Source organism: Limanda limanda, chromosome 5 (genome assembly GCF_963576545.1).
Source record: "Limanda limanda chromosome 5, fLimLim1.1, whole genome shotgun sequence".
In the NCBI taxonomy this organism is placed as follows: Eukaryota; Metazoa; Chordata; class Actinopteri; order Pleuronectiformes; family Pleuronectidae; genus Limanda; species Limanda limanda.
Genome location: NC_083640.1, coordinates 30,122,479 through 30,149,071, shown reverse-complemented (window position 1 = coordinate 30,149,071; position 26,593 = coordinate 30,122,479). Strand labels below are relative to the sequence as shown.

General features: G+C 41.1%; 1 protein-coding gene across 1 annotated transcript; it reads right to left on the bottom strand.

Moving 5' to 3' along the window:
* Positions 1-26,088, bottom strand: si:ch211-158d24.2 (multiple epidermal growth factor-like domains protein 9). Its single transcript, XM_061071443.1, has 6 exons — positions 25,421-26,088; positions 20,637-20,841; positions 10,791-10,930; positions 8,804-8,953; positions 3,439-3,708; positions 1-2,020 (listed from the first exon to the last, which is right to left on the bottom strand). The coding sequence occupies exons 1-6, from the start codon at positions 25,974-25,976 to the stop codon at positions 1,494-1,496; spliced, it is 1,848 nt and encodes a 615-aa protein (XP_060927426.1). The 5' UTR covers positions 25,977-26,088; the 3' UTR covers positions 1-1,493.
* Between the last annotated feature and the right edge of the window lie 505 nt (positions 26,089-26,593).

Below are 26,593 nucleotides of genomic sequence, written 5' to 3'. Positions count from 1 at the left end.
AACAGTTAAACCCATTTTTATTTAAGAGTTGACGCTCTGACATTGGGGTAATATTTACATCATTTCATTCTTTGTTCCAAGTTCAGGGTGGTGCTTTTTAGTCCTGTGATTGCATGTATGGCAAAGTCCACTGACAATAGGAAATAAAAATACAAAAAGCTGTGGGCTGACAGGAGCATTACACCCTTGAGAGTGACAGGTTTGGAGCTTGTTGAGTGACAGTGTACACACAGTATACTACCTGTACATTAATAGTGCTACTATTCACATTCATCTGTACAGTAATCATATGTACAGTGATCACATTAGGGAAAGAGCCAGTACCTGAGGAGTTAGTTCCATAATTAGATTTACTCATTCACCATGGTAAAAAAGAAGCACACCCGACCAATGGTAACTAAAACAACATAGAGAACACAAGATCCTCGTCCAAGATCAAGTGAGATGCTCTGAAGTGCAGTGATTTTACAGGAGCTCACTGTTCCAGCTGATGTTACATGACTGAACGTGAAAACAATGACCAGTAGGAGTTTTTTTTTATAATGTGCAGGCTTGTTTCACTACTCAAAAACAGTATCAACACTACAAAACTGTTTGTTTTAGACATCAGAGAATGAGTTAGAGCCCAACCTCTACTCTCGCACACACACTCACACGATTAAGAGTAAGTTTATGCAAGCCCTACAGTAGTATTAAATATGACAGATTATATCTGGTGAGTGTAGTATCTTAAAAAAAAACACTCCTCTTAGATACTTCAGGTAAGCTGGCACACTAACAAAAAGGAAGCTATATGAACATAAGGTGAAGTTATTAAAAAGCTTGTGCCAGCAGCCTTCATCTTCCCCTAAGACTCGCTCCAAAACACAAACTATAAATGTGAACATACTGGCCAGTTCAAATCACCATCCAACAGCACATAAGATAAAACACCATGAATAAACACATCATACAAGTGCAGCATTTCCCCCCAGAATGAAACGTCAAACAATAAATAAGAACAGAATAAAAATTCATTAAATAACAATCATTGTCTCAATTGAAGACCACTGTTCCAAGTGATCCAATTATAACTTAAACAGTCAAAAGTCCATTTAAACAAATATGTGAAATGCTAGCCTCCTGGAAGTTCTCCCACTGGTTCCGGGATCATCGTTTCAGCAAACAGGTGTATGCTTTGCACCTGTGTCTTGAGATGCCATTTATCTAAATAATCTACACAACAGTGCCGTCTGCAGGCAAAACTCAACCAAAACACTTTTTTCTTTGGATCCTCTTCACTGATCGCCCCATTCCACACTAAACCATATCAAAAAGGAAAATGTTTCATATTTGTAATCAAATCTGCTTGATCGCAATTTGCCAAGTGTTATGAAATCTCATAGCCGAGCAGGTAACAAGTAGTCATACATGAAAGAGCTTTGGATTTGGTGCTTTCCAGCAGCTTTAGTGGTCTGTAAATATAGGTGTCTAGCTTGGGGATGGGTGGAGTGCTAAGCCTTGTAGCAATTGCCCTGTGTGGTGAGTGCCAGCTGGCCGTTGGGTGCAACCTCGTTGGCTTCGTCCTCCAGCAGTCCTGACACATCAGCGTTGGGGATGCTGTCGTGGTAGCTGCTGAAGCTGATGTTGTCCTCTTTTAGTTCTATGGTCCAGAAAGGGGCATTGAGCTTGCGGTTCTGGTACTCTCGGTATGTGTACACGCCTCCAACAAAGCCCAGCAGTAGCACCACTACCAGGATGATGACAGCCAGGATGATGATGTTGAACTGTGTCCAGGAGACTTCAGGCAGGGCTGCTGTGGTGTTGTCAGTGGGGCTGCTCAGGCTGCTCAGCAGGGCCTGGGTGGTGGCAGCGGTGCTCAGTGCAGTGCTCGTGTTGCTGCTGAACGTTGAGGCTGGGACACCTCGAGCTATGGGGGGAATCAAGGTGGTGCTGGTTGTAGATGTGGAGGGAAAGGATGTACTCGATGTGTGGGCCTCTGTTGTGGTTGTACCTGCTGGTGTGGGAATGTTCCGCGGAGCTGGGGAGAGAGAGGCAGTGAGAACATTAGTGAATATTTTAAAAGATTTATCACGAAACAATCAAAGACAAATAATAAGCCAATTCATTGAAGGCCTGTGAATGTTGAAAGGAAAACAGTGCTGAGCAACACCAGGTTGTTGATGTACAACCACAGCCACTTGTGACACCTTGTGGCAAATAGATATAACTACCTCTTACTGTGTATACACCTGATACTTTCTTTTTTATTCCAGTTATAAGATATATCTTCAGAGACTGTCCCCCTCAGTACAATGGTTAACTCTAGAGTGAGCAAGGAAAATTGATATAAGTATTCACTTATATCATTTTTTTTTAGAATACTGTAGAGGGTGCAAATTCACACTCAGACTTTAGACAAATAAAAAGCAAACAGTGAATTTAAAAAACTCGAAATAATACATAGCATGTCTTTATGTGTGTTTCCATGCAGAAAACGTTGCTTAATACAATATATCAGGCTTTGTTTTAGAGCAAAATGTAGAAAGACCATTCCAAAAAGTATAATTTTGGATAAACACCAAATTTTTCAAATAGTTATTTAGTAGATGGAAGTGGTGGCAGCTGATTGTTGACTATGATTACAACAAGGCTGCTTGATCTACAATATGCTTAATCACATATTCTACCATTATTGGCAATAACTCCTCCATTTCAACTGTCACAGCTGCTCCCTTAATCTCTATCAGACATTTTCTTAGATATAAATACTTGACAGACTTTTCCATTGTGTTCAAAACTGTTTCATCTTATCAATGTTGTAAATATTATTATTTTGTTGATGTGCTCAGCTACACGTGGCATCTGTTGCACTTCTGTCCGTCCTGGGAGAGGGATCCCTCACAAATGGCTCTCTCTGTGGTTTCTACCTTCTTTTTACCCTGTTAAACCCTGTCATTTGTTATTTGTTGAGGGTTAAGGGCAGAGGAGGAGGTCACACCTTGTTAAAGCCCTATGAGACAGACTGTGATTTGTGAATATGGGTTATACAAATCAAGTTTGATTGATTAATTGGTTGATGTCACACCTTGACTTGGTGTTTCTAATGAGCGACAGACACAATAAGTACAAAATATACATCTCCAGGAGAAAAATAGGAGCCATAGATAGATGTAGAAGACACCAATAGAGAGGTGAAAAGGGTTTGTGGTGATAAGAGCCCACCCCTGTGCCTGTGAGTCCTATATAAAACTGCTCTCATTTAAATCGTATGATCTCTACAAGAAGTTAATACATCACTTCCTGCTTCCGCCTGCTGCACCACCTATTGCATGAATAACACAGAGGATTTGTTGCAATTGATAGATCAATCGATCAACAGAACAGAGGCAGTGTGCCTGCTGTGAAAATGTCTGTTACTTTTCTTGTTTCTACAGTATATTGTGATTCTGTCTTTACCTGGACCGGTACAGTTATGCGCTCGAGCGTCCCCTATGAATCCAGACGTGCAGAGCTGACACTGGAACCCGGTGGTGTTGTTGATGCAGCTGAGGCACTGGCCAGTATCAGGCTGACAGAGCTGGGCGGGGCCTCGAGGATCTGCATTCCCACTGCAGTCACATGGAACGCAAGATCTGGATGTTTTGTAGAAGCCGGCACTGCACTTGTCACACTGTGGGCCGCTGTACCGGTGAAGGCACTGGTCACACACTGGGGAGCTACTCGGATCTGCACAGGAATAGACAAGACACACCTCAGCTCCTGACCATTGCTGATAATGTAGTTACATGGCTAAGCTTATACTCAGGGCCTTTCAAAACGACTTTGCACGACACTACCGGGACCATGACATGTAGCTTTGTTTTTGTTCTGGGCATATAAGCAGTTTGATTTGCACTGAGGTCCACATAATGCAAAGACATTAATCAATACTACATTCTGCTTTATTTATGTGAAGTTACAAACTTGCACTTCATTTTCCTTCATATTTTGTGGTCTGTTCTACCTTCCGACTAGAATAGCATTCAGTAGTACAAAAAAATTCTCCTTAAATCAAATCAAGCTGCACCAAATTTTATAGATATAATTTCCCTAAATGTGCCTGATTTTTTTATTCCGTTGTAAAACTGGGAAAATGTAGAGCTAATAAAAAATAGTAGAAAGCAAAAAAATCCTGGTTTCTACCCTTGATCTTGATCTGCATCAAAAAACGAATTTGTTTGTTCGACCCTGACCAAAAGCACATCTTTCCAGCAAGATTAATGGAAATCCATTCAGTTGAACGGACAGCGGTGAAACATAACCTCCTTGTTGGAGCTAACTATCACTATCTTAAATGTAAATCTCAAAATCCACCCTTAAGCTCAAGTTAATCGATGAATAAATTCAAAAACACAGTTTCACTTTTGTAAGTGTTCTAGAGGAACTAATTCCAACATTCAAGTGCTTTTCTTCACACAAACAGAACGGTTAAGAGTTGGCTACTAGATGGCTTCTGATGACTGTTATCAGAGCGGAGGGGGTTATGTTCTGGTAGTGTCCACACGGGGCAGTGTTCTCCCTGTTGAACACACTGGAAACAAAAACACTGCGGGTCACGGGACTAAGACTATAATATCCAGTGGGTAAAACACAACATGTAGATTGACAGGTTAAGGGCCATACATACTGAAAACCGATAGGGTGTATGTAAAGTCTGTACACTGTATATACAGACAGTAGCCAAGTAAAAACAGAACACCTGAATAGATGAGTGCAAGAACTCACAGCAAAGACGCTTCAGTTGACATATCGTTTCACGGGAGTGGATCAGTAAAAATCAACACAAAGTTGTTCAGAGTGAAAAACGTTACTCTATGATTAAAAATGCCTTCGCAGTCACCATATATAATAGTAAATTAAATTCTACCTCGTGCACTATTTTCCATACTCATGGCTCAGTAAGGTCCAATGAGGGACTCATTAACTGCTGATTTAAGAGTAGAAGACATTCTGGTCATACATTGGAGTCTGTTTTCTCTAAAGAATTGATCCCAGCATCTGTCATTTCATGTCTGTGGCTCAGGGGTGAGAACGGTCGTCCCCTAACCAGCAGGTCGGCGGTTCGATTCCAGTCTTCCGAATGCCAAGGTGTCCTTGGGCAAGATACTGAACCCCCCTTTCTCATAGAAAAAAGTGCTGCACATACTGTACTTTAACTATAAAGGGCTCTGAGTGGACATCAAGACTAGAGGAAGGTGTGGCCTCACTGCCTACAAGTAAAAGAATAAGTGAGGGGACATACAAAATTTCCTCAAGATGGATGAAGAAAAAATCTTTCCACACCCAAAACAGAAGAACCATCCTCTTCTGCAGGTCTGCGAAACAACTGATGTCCTGCCTTTACACTCCAGTCCCCAGCACAGTAGAGCCCAGGGTGTTGAATGATTTAGACACAGATAACTGCCTTCGAGTGGCCTAGATGTCAGCTTCTATCTAGTGTGGTCATGTGACTGGGTTGTATTCCAGCACAGAGCAGGCTGCTGCTGATAAGCTTGAGTTAACCTCTGCTGGGGATTCAAAGGCAGCCAGCCTGATGGGTTATATAACCAGGAGGGAATATGAGATGTGCAGCTCTGCTCTGCACTGGGCCAGAGGACTTGACCTGCTTGTTTACCCATCATCCTCCACTATGCTATGACACGTACAGAGGTCTGATAACTGCTGGTCAGGTGCAAACTGTCTGACTGACTCCTGACACATTCAAACATGTAAAAGAAAATCAATAAGAGCAGAAGAGAAATTAAAATATGAATACAAATATTTGATGAACTTCTGTGTAAACTGAGTGATACCGGTCGTCATGTACTACTGTGTGAGGATGTAATCATACATGGATGATTAAATATGTGTGACCCACATTCCGAACGGCTGAAATGCTCCATTTCACCTCTGTGTGTGGTAGTATGGAGGGATAGTCATTCACTGCAACAGGCCTTATCAGCACGTTTCCAAAGCATCTATCTTCCAATGTGGAGCAATGATACTGCATTATGGCATCTTCTCATTTCCCACTGTTGCCAGGACAACCGGTACTCAGATGCTCTCCAGCTCAGTGTTCAGGCTACAACATCCTCCACGACTACACACACTATAAACATAAGAGCATCTCTCTGTGGACAAGACCCTGAGCATGTTTCTGATTGTTGCCTCTTTGACTGAGCTCTTCGTGTGGTGTTCCTGTCCTAACTGAGAATGTGATGCTGCCCATCCCCCCCCAGTCTCTTACTGCCTGACTGGCGCTGGAATGGCCCAGCTGCACTCATGCTGTCCCAGCACAGCTCAGCCTGGTTCCTGTCACTTCCCCTCCCTTCCCGCTGCAAAACCTCCACTGACGCTCCTGGCAGGGGCAATCATAACCTGACAGCCTAAGCGCTGTTGCCAAGCAGGCCGCCACCAATGGGGGTGTCAGGATATGGCAACACTGTTGGTGATTGGTCCAGAAATTGGAAGGGCAAGGTGAGATAACCTGATGAGGAATACGTGGAGTGGATCAATAATATGACTTTATCTCACCATCTTACATCTGCATCGTAATTTTCTCGTCTCCAAAACATTTGTACGCATTGGTCAGAGTAAAGGCCGATATATGCTACTCCGTCTTGACGGAGACGGACACATGGGAACGCCTTCTCCGACGAGGAACGCCCTCTCCGAGCACCTCAGAGAGCCCTCGGAGAGCTCTACTACACCTCTGATTTTTCTTACTATACGTAAATAAATGAAAAAGAGTCCGTCGTATCTGTCCGTCCGTAACGGAGTCGGAGTAGCACATTTCAGCCATTAGGGTAGAATTGCGCACATGTGACATATGCATGTTCAACCCTGTTTTTTGTGTAGGCAACAGTTACAAATAAGACCCCTGGGTTGTAAAAGATGAAATTTAGTTTTAAGATTTCATATACCTAAATAATGAAAAAAAGGAAATATACAAAAGTATAATGAATGATAATGAAAAATATCTAAATGTCCCCTGATCTTCCTACGAGCTGCATTCAAGGACACTCGGAGTCCCCATCCTGTGGCTATGGCAGCTAGCTTAGCTACTTCCTGTAGACTTTAAGCTTAAAACACGGTGTAAATGACCACACGAGCAGTATGGAGGCATGTTATGTTTTTTCTGTTTTATTACGTGTGAAGAAGAGGTCATCATTGACTTCAATTGTATTGGATTCTGCTGCAACACTTTTTACCTCTGAAACTCCAGAAGTGTTTTGTTGACTCAAACACTTCACCCACCCCTTCATCGGCATAATGGTGAGTAGATAATGAGTGAATTTAAATTTTCCTGTGAACTATCCCTTTAATACAAAACAACAATTAAACTTTCTCCAGGCAGAGAAATACACGTGTCAATTTCAAGTGAGTTGTGGTCTTACCAGAATCACATTGTAAAACAACTTCATAGACAGATATTAGCTAAAGATCAGCTTGGAGTGAAGAGGGTGTAGCAGTCTTTTTTCAAGATTATTCAGAAATATGCCTGCTCTGATGAATTCTGTTATGACATGCCAGTGGCAGGCGGTAACATGAATTCAACAACCTATCCTACACAATACAGTATGGTGGTGCACTGACTTGGGAAATATTTTCCTGAGACAAAATAAGCTCCTTCAGCAGTGTTGTTGATCAGGTGTAGCCCTCAATGCTGTGTTTAGCTGATATACAATGACATCATCAGACAGAACTGAAGTAGTTTCGGAATATGACAGTGATTGCGGTTCAACCCAGTTCTGTACCCCACAGAGACCTTTGGCTGTGTTGTGAAAGTAGGGCAGCAGCAGCCTGGAGGGGAAATAAGTGGGGTCACACAGGAAGGTCCCTGTTAAATCACAGACTGTCTGTAAAAAAAGATCCAAAGCACTCTGCATGTTTAGAGTTCTGGAAGTTTCTCATCAAAACCAAACATTATTGTGCATTAACACTGTAAACAGGCAGGAACACTTGAAGGATTTGTATAGGGGGAGCTGTATGTTACTTGATAGACAAAGCCATGGGTATAACAAATAACAGCAGAGTGCTGCTGTTCATGAAGTGCGCTGTGTGTGCACCGGAAGCAGAATCGGAACAGACTGTCAGTTAGACGATATTGGTGAACGGCGGGCTAAATAACTCACTACAGAATCAGTGAGGCAGATATGTAAATGCTCCTTAATCCGCAACTAAATGACTTCAAGGTTACATTTTGGATTCATATGACAATAACTGGTGGCTGGGGTATGTTGAAGAGACGATATCCGGCACTAATGAATTAAGACTCAACTTTCTGTATCCTCATTGACCATTACCCTTGTACACATTCATGTACCACACTGATACACTTGAAATGGACCAGCAGGAAGCCCTAGTGGTAGTTGAACCTGTGACAGGACAGACATACACAAAGTCAAGCAAGACACGATCGCTGCATCAAAGGCTCTTAAGGAGCAGAATTAAGAAAGACCACTGCTTCTTAGAGGTTCATGACCAAATCAACATTCAAATGTAGTGACACTCTGCACTGTATCTTTGGAATTACCTTGGAGAACAGGTCAACAGCAGGAGATAAGATGTCTTGTTGACATATCTGCAGCACAATCTGACAGTATTAAATATCAAGTCAGACGTCGATCCAACAAATGTCTTTTTTCAACAATCAAACAAACCCACCATTGAAACCACGCTGTAACACTGACTTCATGGTGAGTATTAGGACAGAGAGGCCAAACCTGCTGAATCACTGCAGCTAATCCAGGACAAGGAACAAAGCTCAGTGGCTAATGTGTGGCTGTGAGAAGTGACTGACCAGTGTGACATGTGCCAGTGGAGGTGGAGTTGGAGCAGGGACACGGTGCACAGGCTTCTGTCAGGGCGGCTCCAGGGCTGCGGTAGAAAGCAGGCTTACACTCCTCACAGTTGGCTCCCTGGGTGTTTGCTTCACAGTTCATACACACTCCTGGAGGACAGAACAAAGGTGGCATGATTAGGTTACTTCCTTGATTCACTTCCTTCCTTCAACACAGTGGATCTGTTGGGCTTACGATAAAGTCATGGCTTCTTCAATTTACATAAATGAACCAATAAACAAAACAAAATGGTTTTCCATTTAATTCATATCAACATGCCAATCTAGCGAATAAAAAAAACATGTTATGTTGGTCATCATGTTGTCCATTATAATGGTGGAATAATTATTTAGAAATGCAGTTTAAATTTCTGTTTTAAATTTATATTAATCATAATTAATCATTGACTAATGTTCAATATGATTATTTCTTTAATGAATATAAACTAATGGATTTGAACTCTTGCAATGCTAATTTGACTTACATAGAAAAGTATTTCATTCATTGTTATGATTATACATATTTATGAAGGTACTGCCACTGCCATGCTGTTTGTAGTTGAGTCGCTGTATGTGGTGAAGTTGTTGTGCCTCCATGATCATAGATGATAGAGGTTACTTAGACATGACTCAACCCGTCTGAAGGCTGCCTCACGTGGCACAGAGGTTTCAGTTATGAGGTAACTCATGCTCCTCTTCCAACTATTAACCTAAAAGTGTGTCAACAGAGGGGCTACTTAAGTGGAATCAGCTGCTGAAAACAAAGGGTCCCTGCAGCAATTCCTCCTCATGACAGGTTCAATTGTTGGTTAACGAGGAGGTTAACCTTGTAGGAGAGTACCAGTTGTTGATAAATGAAGGGTTTCCTGAATTAAGTTAGACTCATTTAAGGTTCACGGTTGTGTGTGGTTGATTAACGTCATCTAGGTTTCAACGTGTATCCTCAAAGTTCTTGGTGAGCTCTGAGGTTCTGTTAGATTACAGAACTTGTGATCTGGTGAAGAAAGTTCTTGATGAACTGATCATCTCTGACTACTTTTACTCAATCTTTTAAAATCATTTTAGTTTGAAAGAACTGAGTCAGTGCAAAGACAATCTGTCTCAGTCGTGCTGGAAATGGCGAGTCCCTGTCATGTTTGCCTGTGGTCCACAGTGTTTGGGTTACAGTATAATTTGAATTTGCACAATGTGTTGTGTAAGCTGCCCTGTGGAGAGGCCAGGGTCAGTGTTTAAAGGGAGCTGTCAAAACCTGAACTATGTTAATCCACAGCATGAGAACACTGGGCTCCATCTGCTCCTTATAATGGCAAGACATATGGCTTTAAAACAACCCCCCTGCCACTATCACCACTCTGTCCCCTCCAGCTATCCTCTGTCCCTGTTACTAGCTTGAGGTTTTAAGTCTTTGAGCCCGGCTGCTGGGAGGCGAGCTGCAATCCTCCTGGTGATCAAGGACACAGAGGAGGATAAATCCACCTTAAATCATACGCAAATGCGTATAGACACTGGATTTGTGGAATTTTACCTTTCTAACATTATGTAACAGTTGCTTCTGATCTAGCAGAGTCCTTGCCAGCTGATTATGTAAATATTTACTAAAGTCATATTCTCTATGCAAACACAGCAATCGTCAGGGCATAGTACAAAGGTGTTAAGTTCTGGCTCTCTTTCCCTCTCAGTCTTGTCAGCAAATATATACAAGCTCGCAGAGGGTCATGATGGTAAAAGTAAAAAGACAAAGTAAAATATTAGTACAATGTTTCACTCTGCACATGAGGATAGGGGAATGAAGTGAGAACTCAAGTAAGTGAACTACAAATTCCCCAAAACTTTATAGTGTTTGTTAAATGTATTTCTTTCCATTTCGGATTATGGGGGTGGTCTCATAGAGGGAAAAACTAACAATCTATAGAGTAAAAAAACACAGAAATATTGTTTATAGACTCACCGGACTGTGGATGGCAGTAGCTGGTGTGGTTTTGACACTGGCAGGGTCGGCAGCCAGTACTGCTGAAGTGGAAGAAACCCGGGTGACAATCATCACACTTTGGTCCGTACACTCCGGTCTTGCACACACATATTCCTGAGCTGTAAGAGGCAGAACACAAGACAAAATCAGCACAACAGTTAAAAGTGTTTGATTTAAAGCAACAAAATATCAAGCCAAAGAAAGGGTTTGTTTTTTGGACTGCAGATAAGACATTATTTCACTACTGACTGCAATCCTAATAGGTCACTTTGCATCTATGTTTTAAGGATACATACAGAAGCTATGCTTCTATTAAAACTTATGAGGTAAGACCTCCTGCAAATTTCCAATTGTGTGACAGGGCTGACATTTCCATGTACGTATGTGATGAGTGACTAGAAAACTGTAGCATTAAATACCAAACCAGGTTTGAGACAAATCAGAAATTATGTCACTTTACGTAGTTGGTTCACTAGAGAGTAGTAGATTTTTAGAACGTCCTCATAAGTATATATCATAAACACAATTCTTTAAAAAATACTAAATTTCATGTTTATGACTGATTCTTCATATTAATGTTCCAAATGTCAGCCACAGAATTCCAGCATCAGCCAAGCTTTAAACAGATCTTAATATAGAAAATCGGAGCACTAGAGGCTGTTTATTTACTTCATGTGTTTAACAGTATGATCGCTCTCAGCTGAGCAAATGTCAGTGGCTAATGCCTTAAGGAATGTTCTGGCAAACTTAAACCCAATTACATTTAAACTCCTCAGCAATCACACACACACACACACACACACACACACACACACACACACACACACACACACACACACACACACACACACACACACACACACACACACACACACACACACACACACACACACACACACACACACACACACACACACACACACACACACACACACACACACACACACACACGTTATCTCACCATTCTGTGGGGCTCGCTGTTAATTAAAGTCGCTGCATGTTCATTTATGCATGATGGAAGCAGGAGTGGCAGGGACAGGCTACATATATTCCCAAAGAAAAATCACACATGGCTCTCTAATCCCACTCACATTCAAGTTAACATCCTCGAAGAAGTACAACGCTAAGTCAAGCCTGACCAGCCCTCAAACACAGACAATGGACTCACAAATATAATCTGGGGACAATAACTTCAAAACAATTGAAGCAAATCAAGAGTGACTGGGAGCACTTTCCCTGAGCATGTGCGTGGGTCTTCATACAAACAGGGCTTTGTTGAAACAAGTGCAGTTAATGCAAATGAAGCAGCCCACAGCAGTGCTCAGTGGGGCGTGGGCAATACTGAGGACAAGGCTGGAGATCAACAATCTACATCCCTCCAGCTACACACAGACACACACAGACACAGACACACACACACAGAGAACAAAGAATAACCATATGCAGCATCCTGACCCTAATGCAAAAATGCCATGATGCTTATTTACTCAAGAAAACTCAGAAATGACAGATGATTCCATCTTGAAGGGTAAACATTAAGCAAAGACGGTCTTGAGATCAGGATACGCACCTCTTGAGTTTAGTTATATTTATAACATGTTTTTCAAACAATAATGATTTATAATAATTAACCATAGTTAATCAAATACATATTATTATCACAATTTCTGAGGACATTTAGCAGTAAATTATTTTTTGTCATTAATTATCAAAAATCCTTCATTGATTATGTTGCAGATTGCTCAAATAATAATAAATACTCATATCACCGTCCCAGAGTCCAGGCTGACATCTTTAGACAGTCAAAACAGTCAAAGTCCAAATATATCAGTTTACCATGATAAAACAAAGAGTACCATTTTTAACTAAAACTGGAAGCAAGTTTGGCAACAACTATTCAATAATGAAAATATCTAGTGATATGTTGATAAACTGATTTCATACCCCATTAGATGTGAAAGAAGCAGTGTTTCTGGAAGCTGTGTGTTTGATCCAGTCTGTCTGATACATGAAGTGTGTCTGCTCTCATATACATTTTTGGATTTTCATCATTCGTCATCTAATGCTTTGTCATTTCTGTGTTGACCTGGAATGAAGTTTTGCTGTGCACACAATAAATGTGGGTGGCAATAAACGGTAAACGGTGCAGCAATGAACAAGCTCCCCTCATGTTCTCAGCAGCTGACACACCTCAGCAGATCTGGGCAATGTTGTTACTGGTTGCACTAGTTACTTCTGTTATCTGTAGGTGTGCACCACGTGGCGTTTCTACACCATTCCTTTTTAGCAGTCAAAAGGCAAATCCTGCTTGTGCAGACCTGTATCTGTGGCTTGTGTAATGTAAAAACTATTTGCTGTTTGCACTAGACAAGAGTCACCTTCACTCACATTGCTACTAGGATAAGCTAATATATAGATATAATCTTATAAAATCACAGGATTTATAGTTTTATAATATGAATATTCAGTATGTACCCATTCCATTTTTGATATAAACTAACTACAGAATCTTTGAATAAACTGTGAATAGAAAGAAGGGCAATTGTTTTGGCTGATATAGCAAATTTAAATAAAAGGTACTACTCCTTACATGTGTGAAAACAAACATTACCATAAACAGTCCTGCTCAATGTTCTCATGCAACCGTTTTATTAAAGAAATGTACATAACACAGCTTTAACCGCAAACAACGACCCCTGACAGCTGACAATACTCTCAGGATATAGGACATAAGAGCTCGTATTAGTTAATTCATCAATTATCTCAGCCAGGGTTTTATTAGCAACAATTTTGATAAGAAATTAATTATTTAAGTAGGTTTCCAAGAAAAGAGGATCAGCTGCCTTTCTTCAACTTTGAGAAAAATCACATTTAAATTGACTAGATCCTGATTTCGCACTGCAAAACTAAAGAATAATGCAGGTTATGGGCAAGAACAACAGAAAGAGTCCTTTAATGCACCATCGTGGCCTGTTCTCTGCTCTGCAGTCAGAAACTAACCTGTGGCAATGCAGCACAATCTGTCATCTGTGTCTGTGAGCAGATATAAGGCTGGTTCGCCGGTACGTGTTTCGAAATGTATCATCTCATATGCAGGTCTACAGTTGGAGCAGAGTGGGGGAAAACATTCTCCCTCAGTGATCAGTAATCTAGTTGTTCTTAGCCCGGGGAGGAGTTGTTATTGTTTTGCAGGGATTTCACTGAACTGTGCTGGCCCAGCCACTCTGCGTCAGATCTGCATGTCAAGTAGGTCAGTATTACACGGGTGACAAAGCTTAACCTCATTTTGTGGCTGCTGTGACAACGCTGGCCATCGTCTGTTACATGTGTCAGATTAGAACAAGGGTAAAAATCCTGAAGGGGGGAGTAATTGCACAATGTGAGTTCAATAACCAGGAGGTGAGGTGAATGATTGAGAAGGACACAGGTTTAGTTGCATTGCTGGTATGCAGACAAATCCTGAAACGTGTGTTATCCCAGCAAGCAGCAGGACCTCTGATCTCTTCTCAACTGGCCTGGTTCATTCCAGACGCTGCAGGCCTCGACACAAGTGAAAGGCAGCAACATTCAAAAGGGAAACCTCAGTTTGCCAACTTCTTCACCATCATTAGATAATGAATGTGTGTCTGAACATTAAATATAGTGGATTTAATACGGTTACACTTTAGTCAGCAGATGTTGAGGTTTTAATGGCACCAGTACATGTGACCCTCAGAGTTGGGGAGATACCTTCTTTTGCACCTTAACCATAGTCAAAAGTTATTACTTTTTATTATATCCTTGTTAAAAGGAATAAACTTCAATGACTGAAAAAAATATAAAATACATGAAGAAGCTCTATCTCAGTTCCATGTCTCCAGTTTTGGTAAAAGGTGCAACAACACAGCAAGTGGTCCACAATAACACAAATGTTCAGTGGTAGAAAAGGCCTCAGCCTACAGTGAATTGATTTACAGAAACTAAACAACTATACACATGAAGAACTAAAATATATGAATCAGACGGTGAAGCGGTGAGTGTGGCCATCCGTGAGGACTCAGACGTGCGGATTTAACCCTGCAGTCTACTTCTGCTTTCTGATGTCAGCAGGATCCCGACTCACCTCCCTGCTTCCACTTGATCAAGGGCTTCAATGGAAGTTGGTTATGTTGTTTTGCATTTAGTATATTCAAGCTGTAAACGAGCTCCTTGATACACTATGTTGATATCTTGATTGTAGCCAAAAACAACAGAAACATTCACGCTTTAAATCTAATAAAAAAATGTCTATTCCTGGAATGTAATGTTTCTGACATTACATTTCAGGCATAGACATTTTTCATAGACAAGGAAGAATATAAAAACGTGTTGATGTATTTTGTAGGTTCTGCCCACATCACTGTTCAAACAATAAATTATGAAGTAGAAACCGGATGGCAGTGGTGCATCTACTGTAAAGTGACACATGATAAACAAGAAGAAACATCTGCATCCACAATCAATATTTCATTACAGACCGTGGCGCCTTCCATACATTATTGTGAACCGAACTGTCTTATGAATGATGCCCTCTCCGGAGCTGGCCCAAATTCTGTTTAACTTTTATAACACATACAAGAGACACTGTTTGTTGTGCTCACACATTTTATATGATTCGCATTACATATATTTACATAATTTGGAAGAATGCCACATCATGAGTGACCAACAGGAGGAAATCTCATTAAGGCTGTTAAGAGGATGTAATTACAGACATCATCTGGTTTAAACAGCTGTCAACCCTACTATTGCATTAGCTGGGTTTCAGTGAAGTTAAGTGTTTAAAAATGGTCAGGTCAAGTTTAATTCACCCAATACTAACACAATACTAGTGTCTGTTTCTTGTTTTTACTGCTGTGATTTAGCTTTGGTTGTGGCTCTGCAGATGGCAGTGCTAATACCATTTTGATCCTGACTGAAACATCTTATAAACTGCTACGTATGATTTTTTACAGAAAACCATTGTCCCAGAGGTCGAACCCAGTGTTGGCTGCACTGTCATGAAATCTGGTCTGAATATGTTCACTTCTCGATGAATGAAAGATAAGGAACACTGAAACTGTTTATCAAGGGCCATAGATAAGGCAAAACTTACCGACACTATGGTTAATGACAAAACACCCAAAAAACATTTCCATCAGCCTATGCTGTACTTACTTCTAATTAGCAAATACCAGTGTAGTGCCTGTTTTAAACATTCCTGCTTGGAGTGGGTTACTTGCTTGGCCTGTGGTAACACTGCAAAGCCTCCTTCAGAAGTTTTCCTTGTCATTAGTCAGTCCTCCTCAAATAGTTCAACAATATACTGTCACTTTTTCATTGTTTGCGTGCTGGAAATCGTGTGGAGAGCTTTTTATTTAACAGTCATATAGTGCAGAGTGAAGTTAGAAGACTTTGCATTCATCCTACCTACCTGGTTTACCTGCAATGCTTTAAAGTCAGTGTTTTTCATAAAAAGAAAAAGTTTCATTACTGTTCAAAGTGCTTGTCAGAGGGTCAAACAGCTCTTGGTCTTAATATTTGAGAGTTTATCATCCATTCATCATAATTTGCTTTACAGAATATCATGAGTGCTAGAAGAAATAAACTGAATTGAGTGAATAAATTGTCAAACAAAAAGAAGTTACATGTGAATTACCAAAATTCTATTCAAGCTACATCAAATTACCTTCCCTTGGCAGATGAACGCTGCACTCATCCACACACAGATATGGAGCTCATTGAGGAAGTGAGCAAACTGAGCATAGGTCAAATCATTATCAGCAACTCTTGTGAAATGTAAGTTAATAAACACCCTGAGTGCTTGTTTGTACTGATGGATGGCTGTGTGTCAGCTGATGTACCAATTGAGACCCACGCTGTTAAAGAGCACAACAGATGGTTTAGAGCCTCAAGTTAAAATCCTTATACTAAGTATAATGAGGGTCATCTGGGAGGAAAGTAGGGTCTAACTGCAGGGTACTGGAAGGAAAACTTTGTTCTTTGTAGCCTCTTTGAATGACAATCCACAACATTTTGTTTAAACTTGACGAATTCTTCTTGATATTAGATGCATATAATTTTTTATTTTTAGATTCTAAGTAAGCAATGCAGTGATGTTTAAGAAAGCTGAAAATAGGCCTTTTATAACAGTCAGCCCTACTTGGCTGGAAATATCTTTTTGTGATGTCACTTCATCTATATTGGGATGATTTGGATTTAGCTATCCAGATAAATGCATCACCACACTGAAACGGTGACTCAGCAATGCAGTGGACATGTAGCTTCAGGTCATTACCAAAGCCGTACACAAATTAACATCTCATAGACATCAGTCTAGAGAAACTTTTAGGTATAGCTAAATATTGTACTGACTTACATAATGCTGTCGCAGCAAACACAACATAATTAGAACAGAACAGAATTCATTCTCTAATTTCATGTTGTCAATCAGATCTGTGGATATCTGGAAGATAATCTGCTTCCCCCTTTGCATGTCTATCAACATCTTTAATGGCTGTTAACGGCAATTACTGGGTGAAATCATAAAAGCAGGATATTTCCGGATGCTACAACAAAAGTTGTCAGAAAGTCAATAAGTTTCTGAAACATGCCTTTTTGCTCTGCCTTTTGTCTGACTACACCACACTCCTTCAGTGGACACTGTACAAAATGTACTGCATTAACTCAATTTGAAGAAGTTCACCTCTTGCCTCTCTCTGTGATGCAAGGGGCTGTCTGTGATTGTGGCCATTTGAAATAGCAACAAAGGCTGATACTTTTAGCTTTTAATTAATAACAACTGTGGAATGGATTGCTGTGGAATTTCGGGAAACACCCACATCCTCTCTTGATGAATTGTAATCACTTCACCATTAAGTCTTTGGTACTTTGGTTTGAAGTAAAAAATGGAAATCAATAAACATCAGCTGAATTCCATGCTTGGCAAATGTTAGCATGCTAGAATTAAAAAGTAAAAAAAAAAAATACCCATCATTACACCATATAAATGTCAGCATGTTAGCATTGTCACTAGCAGCACTCAAATACAGCCTCAGAAAGCCAGTAGCATGACTGTAGGCTTAAATTCATGTTTTGGGATATCTAGGTGTGTCTGCAGTCTGTATGTGCAGTTTTTGAGCATATTGCATGCAAACATACAAAGAAATGCATTAGTCCAAGTCTAGTTTGACTGCCAATGCAGTTCCTGTAACAGGAGACACTTCTAAAGCACCAAAAAGCTCTATCTCAGCTCATTACTTAATTGGAAAGATACCTAAAGCAGTAGACTGGGGGGCAGCTAATCTGCGCAACTCACAGTGATAAGCTCCTGCAGGGGGCTCGGCTAGGCTAACAGGGTTAGCAATGTTCAGGCTCAGACTGTCTGAGAGGGAATGTGTCAGGAATGTTACTGTGGGAAATCCTGAAGAAACCCTCCTGCCTGCACCTTCACCTACATCCCACTGAGCCCTCGACGTAGCAGTTCAGGCTTCAATAATATGAAAGACTCATCCTGTTTCCATCGAAAAAGCATACCCATTAAGATTTAGCGTATCTAAGCCTACTCTGACGTATTATGACAACATGAATCCTTTACACAGTGACTCAAGCTTGTAAAAAGCAGCAGCCTTCCTATTCACGGTGAGAGGCAGAGAGTACAGCCGCTATTTTAACAGATTCCTAACCCACACACAGCTTTTTTTTTAGCTAAGTCACAGTTCTTGTGACTTGTGGACAAACTGCATGTAAGGTCTGCCGTGTGTTTTTTGGCTTTGAATTTGAGGAGTAAGCACAGTCTGAACATGTTGCTGCCTTCAGGGAGGCCTGTGGGATGATGGTTTGGCTAACTAGGTGGAACAATGATTCTGCGGGGCTATGGGCTTTCGATAACATAATGCCTGAGAAAAGCTGAGGCCCAGACCATCTCGTGCCAGATAACAAACACTAATTCACAACAGACATTGTGTTTCGGTTTGGCATGCCACAGTACTTGTGCTGCTAAAGATTGTACCTCTTTAGAAAACTGCAACCAGTTTGATATATTCTACATCTACCAGAGGCCATATCTGGATATCTGCATATCTTTGTCATAAAAACATAACACCTACAACAGGCTATAAATGAGAGTTTCCCTTCCATAATACACCATTAGTACAACATTTCTGTGCTTTCATAAGCCCAAAATAAAAAAATTAAAAAGACAGCTCAGAATTCTCTCCCCCTCTGCAGATAAAGGCTACTGTGTTGACCTGAATATAAGACATTTTCTTTATCTGTAAATTTGTTTTGAAAAGTGGAGGTCATTCTATATTTAAGGACAAGAAAGTAATGTGGTCATTATTTAAATATTAATTTTGAATGTGGAGCGTATTAGAGAAACACAATCTTCAACAGTGTCGAGCATAATGTTATTTTTCATAGCACTAATGTTGTTAGGCTAGTGAGCGTGTACGTCGAGTCCATCTTTTGTTAAGTTTTTCAGGGTGAGTCCGCTCTTTAATTGTTTGTTTAGTTAATTTAAAACTGCATGAGCTGCTGAAGGCTGATGTAACATGTTCTGCTACCACAGGGTAATAAATTCATGAGGGAAAATAGCGTCTTTACTGCAGAAATGAACCAGGGAGAAATTATGTGTTAAGCTGTCACAGCTCAACTTGGATCAGCAAACTGATACATAACAAATACAGTGGTTAGACAAACACCATTGTCTTTTGGATAGGTAGTTTATGTCTAAACATGATACATTTATAATGATAGCTAAACTCAATGATATGCTAAGGCTAATAACTCAAATATATCCAGTTTGTGTTGATAAAACTGAGTCCACAAAACACTTTTGGTGTTTCAGGGGTAAACAGCGTTACAGCCAAATCCAGTACAATTGAAGTTACTGGTTACCACTTCTTCAATAGAAAAAAACAACAGAACAAAACATAAAATGCGATCCTGCGATCATCCAAGTGTACGTAAGCCACAACATTCACATTCTACTCAGAACGCCGTCATTTACACCATATCCCTAAATGTCCGCTGATTTCCTCCGCCTGTTGCCCCGTTTACCTTAGTTTGCTCTCACCCAAGGGGCACAACATCAGCTAGTGGAGTCAAACGCTTCACCCACCCCTCCATCGGCATTGTGGTGAGTAGATATTTCAGTGAATTTAAATTTTTGTGTGAAATATCCCTCTAAGGACCAGTAGGATGTTTCTACACACAAAATAAAGTCTGGCTCTAGAGAAGGCCTTTTTATTTTGTGTTACCTGAGGCCACTGTTAGGTTCTCCAGCAGCATGGAAAGGGATGGGTGATGGGAGGAGTAATCAACTAGTGGCAATCTGCACCATTAATACCACATGCCACTAAATCCTACCTACAGTACATTAATAGATTTTTTGGCTACTGGGGACTGTAGAACAAGATGTTGACACAATAGCGGACATTGAATAGCCTTGTAGAGGTGCTGTAGCTCACGAAAAATAGCTGCCTCTTCAGCTGCTAAATGCTCACTGGTTTTGCTGATGTTTGGTGCTAAATACTAAACCATTGAGCTAAAAACATATGAAAAGCTGATTAGAGCTGATGGAAAGTGCAAAATCCAAAGTGATATAAAAATGCAGAGTTGTGGATCTTTAACCTTTGGATATACTATGGTAGTAAAGTAGTAAAGAAGTTGACATTATCTAAAGACAAATTTATTACAGTAAATAAATTAAGTAATGTCTCTTGTCAATCCTGTTGATGAAACCAAAAAAACACCTCCAACATGGCTACCACAACAGTTTACTTCAATCTAAAGTTCTTCAAGAGGAAGCAGAGGAAGCAGCCTTACCTGTCACAGAGGTGGTTGACTGCACCAAAGGAGTCGCAGGCGCAGGGCAGGCAGCCGCTGGTGCCATTGGTGAAGTAGCCCTCCTCGCAGTCCTCACACTGAAGACCAGTGTATCCCGACAGACACGAACACTGACCGGTGGCCAGGTCACACTCGTACGAATCCAAAATCCCCTCCGCACCCGTGCTGCAGTTACAAAGGCCCTCTGAGAGAATGGACGGGGGTGTCACCATGAAAAGGAAGGGAGAGAGACACTAAGTACTTTGTGACATGTACTGGCAGTGATATAACCTAAGGATTTGGGCATTGTGATGTTAACTTTTATTGTAACTTCCACCCATTGTTTTATTTGTCTGGCTGTGTGTGTGTGTGTGTGTGTATGTGTGTGTATTAATTTATTTGTCAGTAGGATTGCTCAAAAACTACAGGACGGATTTCTACAAAACTTGGTTGAAAGGTGGAACCCATTAAAGTTTGGTGTGGATACAGACAATGGGGCAGATACATGATATTTTCTTCACTTTCTTCAACATTTAGAATCAATACTTTCTTTAACATCACAGTTGTTGCCCTTTTTTGTGATCACTTCACCAATGAACCACATAAAAATGAAGGATCTTGATAAATATAATCAGGCATATTTAGGGGACTGATGTCTATGAGTGTGTGCAAATTAGGGTGGAAAAAAGGACTCTTTGGGCTCAAAGGAGGTACATAGTATGAAAAAATATGCTATAATGACACTTTAGGTATCTCTATTAAATATCATTGTTAATTTAATACATTTGGGCTTCAGACTTTTGGTCCGACAAAATAAAAAGACATCACCAGGGACTGTAAATACTGTATAACATGGTAAACTAAATATTGATCAAAATGTTTATGAGATAAATTGATAATGAAAATAATTGCAAATATCAAGCTTCTAGGAAAGAAACTATAACTATAACATAAGCAAAGCTTGTTATTTCAATAACTGCAATTAACTTCAATTTACACATTTATTGTATAAAGTCCAAGAGACTTGTTTCATTCATATCTGTTTTGATTCCATTGCCTTAAAATCTACAGTAATCATTAATGGCTGGTCCTTATTTATGTGCACCAAAAGACCTTTCCCTCATATAAAAGACTGCACTTGAACATGCAACTGAACAATGTAGTGACCAGCCTCAGTATCATGGTTATGCTGCATTGGTGTAGTTACCTACCTCATATAACAAATATTGAAATTGCCTGGAAGTCATGTATGCAGGTGTCATTATTCAGAAAATTTGCTGAAACCATCTCATCGGGAAAATTGCCAAAGCTAACAGACATAGAGTAAGCATATGCAGCTGCATAGCAGCAATGTCTGAACTTTTGCATATCCAATTCAGAGCCTTTCCTGTTTGTTGCACTCTCCAGGCAGGTGAGTTTATTTTCATGTTTGCACTGTAGAAACAGTGAAACACAAACACTGTGTGTGGAACTAAAGAAGTCCACTTTCAGGTGCTATGCCATCAGTAAAATACAAAATTTAGTCATTATTCGTACTGGAAATCACATACTTTGAAGGGCTGAGTACAGGGAATTTTGGTTTGGATAGTGTGTTTGTGTGACCATACCAAGAAACAGTAACACTGCAAGCTTTCAGGTACAACCAGTGATCCACTATCACTAACTTAAGGCTCCCTCGTCTATTCACACTCTTCTTTCGTGCCGCTGGGAGCTGGCCGGTGCAAATAACAAAGCAGAGGGATAATACAAACTAAAAACTCTTTCCTTGTCCAGATTTATTTCACCAACCCAGGGAGTCAGAAAAACAAGTCCACAACCTGCTTCCTCCACTGTACAGAAATAATATTGCTGATTTTCAGAAAACATGTTGGCTTTCAAAAAGAGTGTGTGTGCTACAGATGAAGGATTATGGTCAAAATAAATATTACGAGAGACTTGAGGATGACCCTGTTGAGAAGGGAGGAGCAATCTATTATTCATCTGACCGCAGGTTAGGTGTGGCGACTGTTGACTGCAGGCCTGACATGTCTCCACTCTGTGCTTAGCAGACAGACAAAGAAAAAAGGCAGATAAGAGATCTAAGAGAATAACAAAAATGTTTTTCCCACATGTGGTATGCACACACACTGAACACAGTACCTCTGCTAGCAGTTAGATAAAGAGGACAGGACAAGTGAACGTATTTAATATATTCCTGCCTTGGTGTCCCACTCTGATTTTGCTGCTCTTCCACCGTTGCTTGGACTTTTATGTAACGAAGAAAGGCCTGTAGTCATGCAAGCCTGTGGAGTATATATTGTGAGACCCTTTGCCACAGTGACATCCACTGAAGAACTGTCGGTCCAGATCAGGCATAAGAATGTCTGAGATCTAGCTTATCACACACACAAGGCAGGCTTTCTCTAGGTGTGGGCTAAGGGCTCTGTGGAGTGATGTATAAAACTTCACAACAGATTTGATGTAGATTGGACTGGACCTGTGTGTCGTGGAGAGAGAATGGGTGACCCTGTAGCAGAGTTCAACCCACCTCCTATCTTTGTAAATGCCATAAAGTGGTGTGACAGCATGGCTGGTATCCAGACACTGACGTTGGCAGGTTGTTTCAGAACAAGTCATGTCACAGAACTCCACTCGTGCTCAATTCACCACTCGCCCGTCTGTGCAACTACAGGAGAAGCCAGTGCAGCAGGAGCTGTGGCTGCAGAGGAACAATTACACTTCAACTTTGGTTCAAGCGTTCAACCATGTCCCTTGCTTTTAATACGAGGAAATATATTGGAGATGTTCCGAAAACAGGAGAACCTGACCTCTGTGAAAGTATACCTGATACTGTATCCGTCCGCAGGCCCCTGCTCTGCCAGACAATGTGAATTGATGGCGGGGCGAGGAGTAAGCTCTGGTGACGCCTATATGTTGATGTGAAATTATCATGTGAGTGGTCTTTACACAAGAACAATGAGGAGTGCTGGGGAAGCTTCCAATACAGCTTTCATGTGTGATCTTGCATCAGGGAACCGATACCATTTAGTCTTCGTGATTCAAATAAACAGCAATAAATAACATTGAGTGAACAGCCGCACGCGACGCCATTTTAGTTCATCTACGATACTGACACATAAACGAATAAACTGAAAGCAGGGCTGCAATTGACTATTATTTTCACCATCAATTAACCTGACTGAGATTATGTCATCAAATAATTTAGCCTAATGGGAGAAAATGTTGAGAAATGTCCATCTAAAAGCGGTTTCTTCAAATCGCTTTGTCACATGGGACAAAGGAAAGCAGCAAATCTTCACAATGGAGAGGCTGAAAAAGATTTTTACTAGAATCAAACTGACTTCAATGTTATCAACTTTCTAAATAACTGCATATGAATAAAAAACATCATTAAACTGAATTCCCAAGCTTCAGACCTGGTTAAAAAAATATTCCACTGAACATGTGGGTTTGGATCTTTAATGGACCACTCAATGCACGTTTTAGGTTACACAGTCAACAGACCGATCAGCGCGCTGGACCGCTTTCTTTCTTCCAACCCCACTCTTTATCAAATCCCAACACATACCGGTATCACAGTCAGTCATTTTGATCAGTTTATCTTATTCTCCACTGATATTATTATTGACAGGAGGGTAGAACAGTGAGGAGAACAAATGTACAATGCAAGATAGATATATGATAGATCACTTTTATCAAAGATCATGACTGGACTGGACCCTGATGTGAGGTGCAAATACCTGCTGGAAAATAACAATTAAAGCATGCAGGCTACTTTAGGATCTGATCTTGGGACATCTTGAGGCAGCAAACTACAAAACAATGTGGATTGGTAAGAAAATAGAGGTCAAGATTTTGTAAACCACACATGGAGCCCTTTTTACCCTGTATCCTCATGTTCTTAGACAGGATGTGAATTCATCATTGGATGCTGGAGATATTGATATGGATAAACATCCTCTCCTCTGCTCTGCTAACAGCACATATTTGACGAAAGCACAATTTTGGATGGGACATCTCAGCCTGTGCTGCGGTGCAGGCTGGGGAACAACACCTCCACATGGATACTGGGATGTGTGTATGTACATGTACGTGTGTGTGTGAGTGTGCGCGTGTGTGTAAGAGGAGGGGCTCCGTTGTCATTGCTCATTCATGGCTTACCCTGCCTGCCTGGCCATTTTGGTTGGATGGCCTTGTTCTGTTAATGCCATGCAAACAACAATAGGAAGGACGAAGCTGCTATTCGAGGAGCTCCTTGCGATTTCTTGTTCATATCAAACATGTCTTGTCAAACGCATCATGGTCTGTGAGGATGCTATGGCAACTGACGGATAAATTCCCTTAACAACAGGATCAACATCACACCCTCTCATACACCCCCCCCTTCCAAGCCCTCTGTAATATGTGGCACACATCCTTCTAATCAAAGGCCTGTGGAATATAATTTAGGACACATTACAACATCCACTCTGAACGATTTGTTCATGAATTACAGTTTTATTTTTTGATGAGAAGGGGATTGTAATTATCTAAAGGGGTGCACCATGTAATCTGAGGCTCTGCCTATTGTTGTAATGAGGTTTATTCGGTCGCTCTCTGCGTCAAAAGCCCAGAGCGAGCATCCAGCAGCCTCTATCAGACATGGATGTCTTCTCTTCACTCTCACTTAATCTATGCCATAAAATAAAAGCATGCAGTCGTGGACTTCCTTAACCTTATGTTTATGATTGCAGGGCCCAAACTGAAAATGAAACGACTGGTAGCGGTTTCATTGAGGTACTCACCTTGACTATTCTCTATTGAGGTAACAGAGGAACCAGTATTATCCGCAGCCCAGGCATCGTTTGCAGTGCGCTGGGAAACCATGGACACCATGGTCTGCAGCATTTTGTCTGGAGCAAAAAGTGATGTTTGTACATCGGTGGATCTTTTGCGTGCCCCGCTTAATCTTAAAATCGGCGCAGTTATTTGCTCTTTATTGGCTGAAATTATTCCAGTGTCGGTGGCGGTAGCTGTGGTGGTGGTCGGGTCCGTTGTAGGAGGCTGGAGGGTGGTCGCAATCTTAGATACGGGGCCGATCGTGGCGGCCGGGCCGGCAGAAACAATGGCAGGCGCCGGCGTGGGTCCGTTTAGAGAGCCAGGAGCGAACCTGCTCTCGGCTAAAGAAGGAGGCATGTCGGTGTGGAGGGTCTCCCAGCTGTCGGGGGCTGAGCCGGGTTTCCTGGAGATTGACGCATCGTAAGGGCTGATGCGAGGTGCAGCTTCAGAAAATCCAATATATACATAGAAAATAACTATGAGAGCCGGAGCTATGTACATCATTAAGGACGTGAACCTCATATTCACTTTCAGCTCTCCATGTAAGCCCCAGTAATGGTCTCTGTCAGACCGTTCCCTGAATGGATGCGTACTCCACCATCGATGTCCCCTGGCGGGTCCGCTGCTGTTTGCTGCCCGGTGAACCACAGTCAACACTTCACCTGCTCTGCAACCTACCATCAGCCGCACGAGACTGACGGGCTCCGGAGCCAATGGGAGTCCGACCTGAATGCCGGTGGGCACTCGTTCATTCGCTGCCTGGAAGTTGGGGTAACGCCCCACGGAGACAATATACTGTAAATCATCAGACGCTGTCACTTCTCTGAAAATGATCAAAACACGACTGGCCCCATTCACAAACAATATAACTAAATGAGTTGTAAAGATGGTGTGCATGTATGAATTGTGCAGTGTGGCACTAACAGCACATGTATTCTCCTACGTGATAACGCTGCTGCTTGATGGATGCTTTTGTACTTGTTCTTATGTTTATTCAACAGCGTCTCTAATTCAATATTTGATATATATATATATATATTGAAGTCTGAAGTATTGTATCATCTGATCTGGACCCAACAGAGCATACTGTATCCGACCCTGTTATGATCACTGTTATTTTTTTGGATAACTACAAAGAG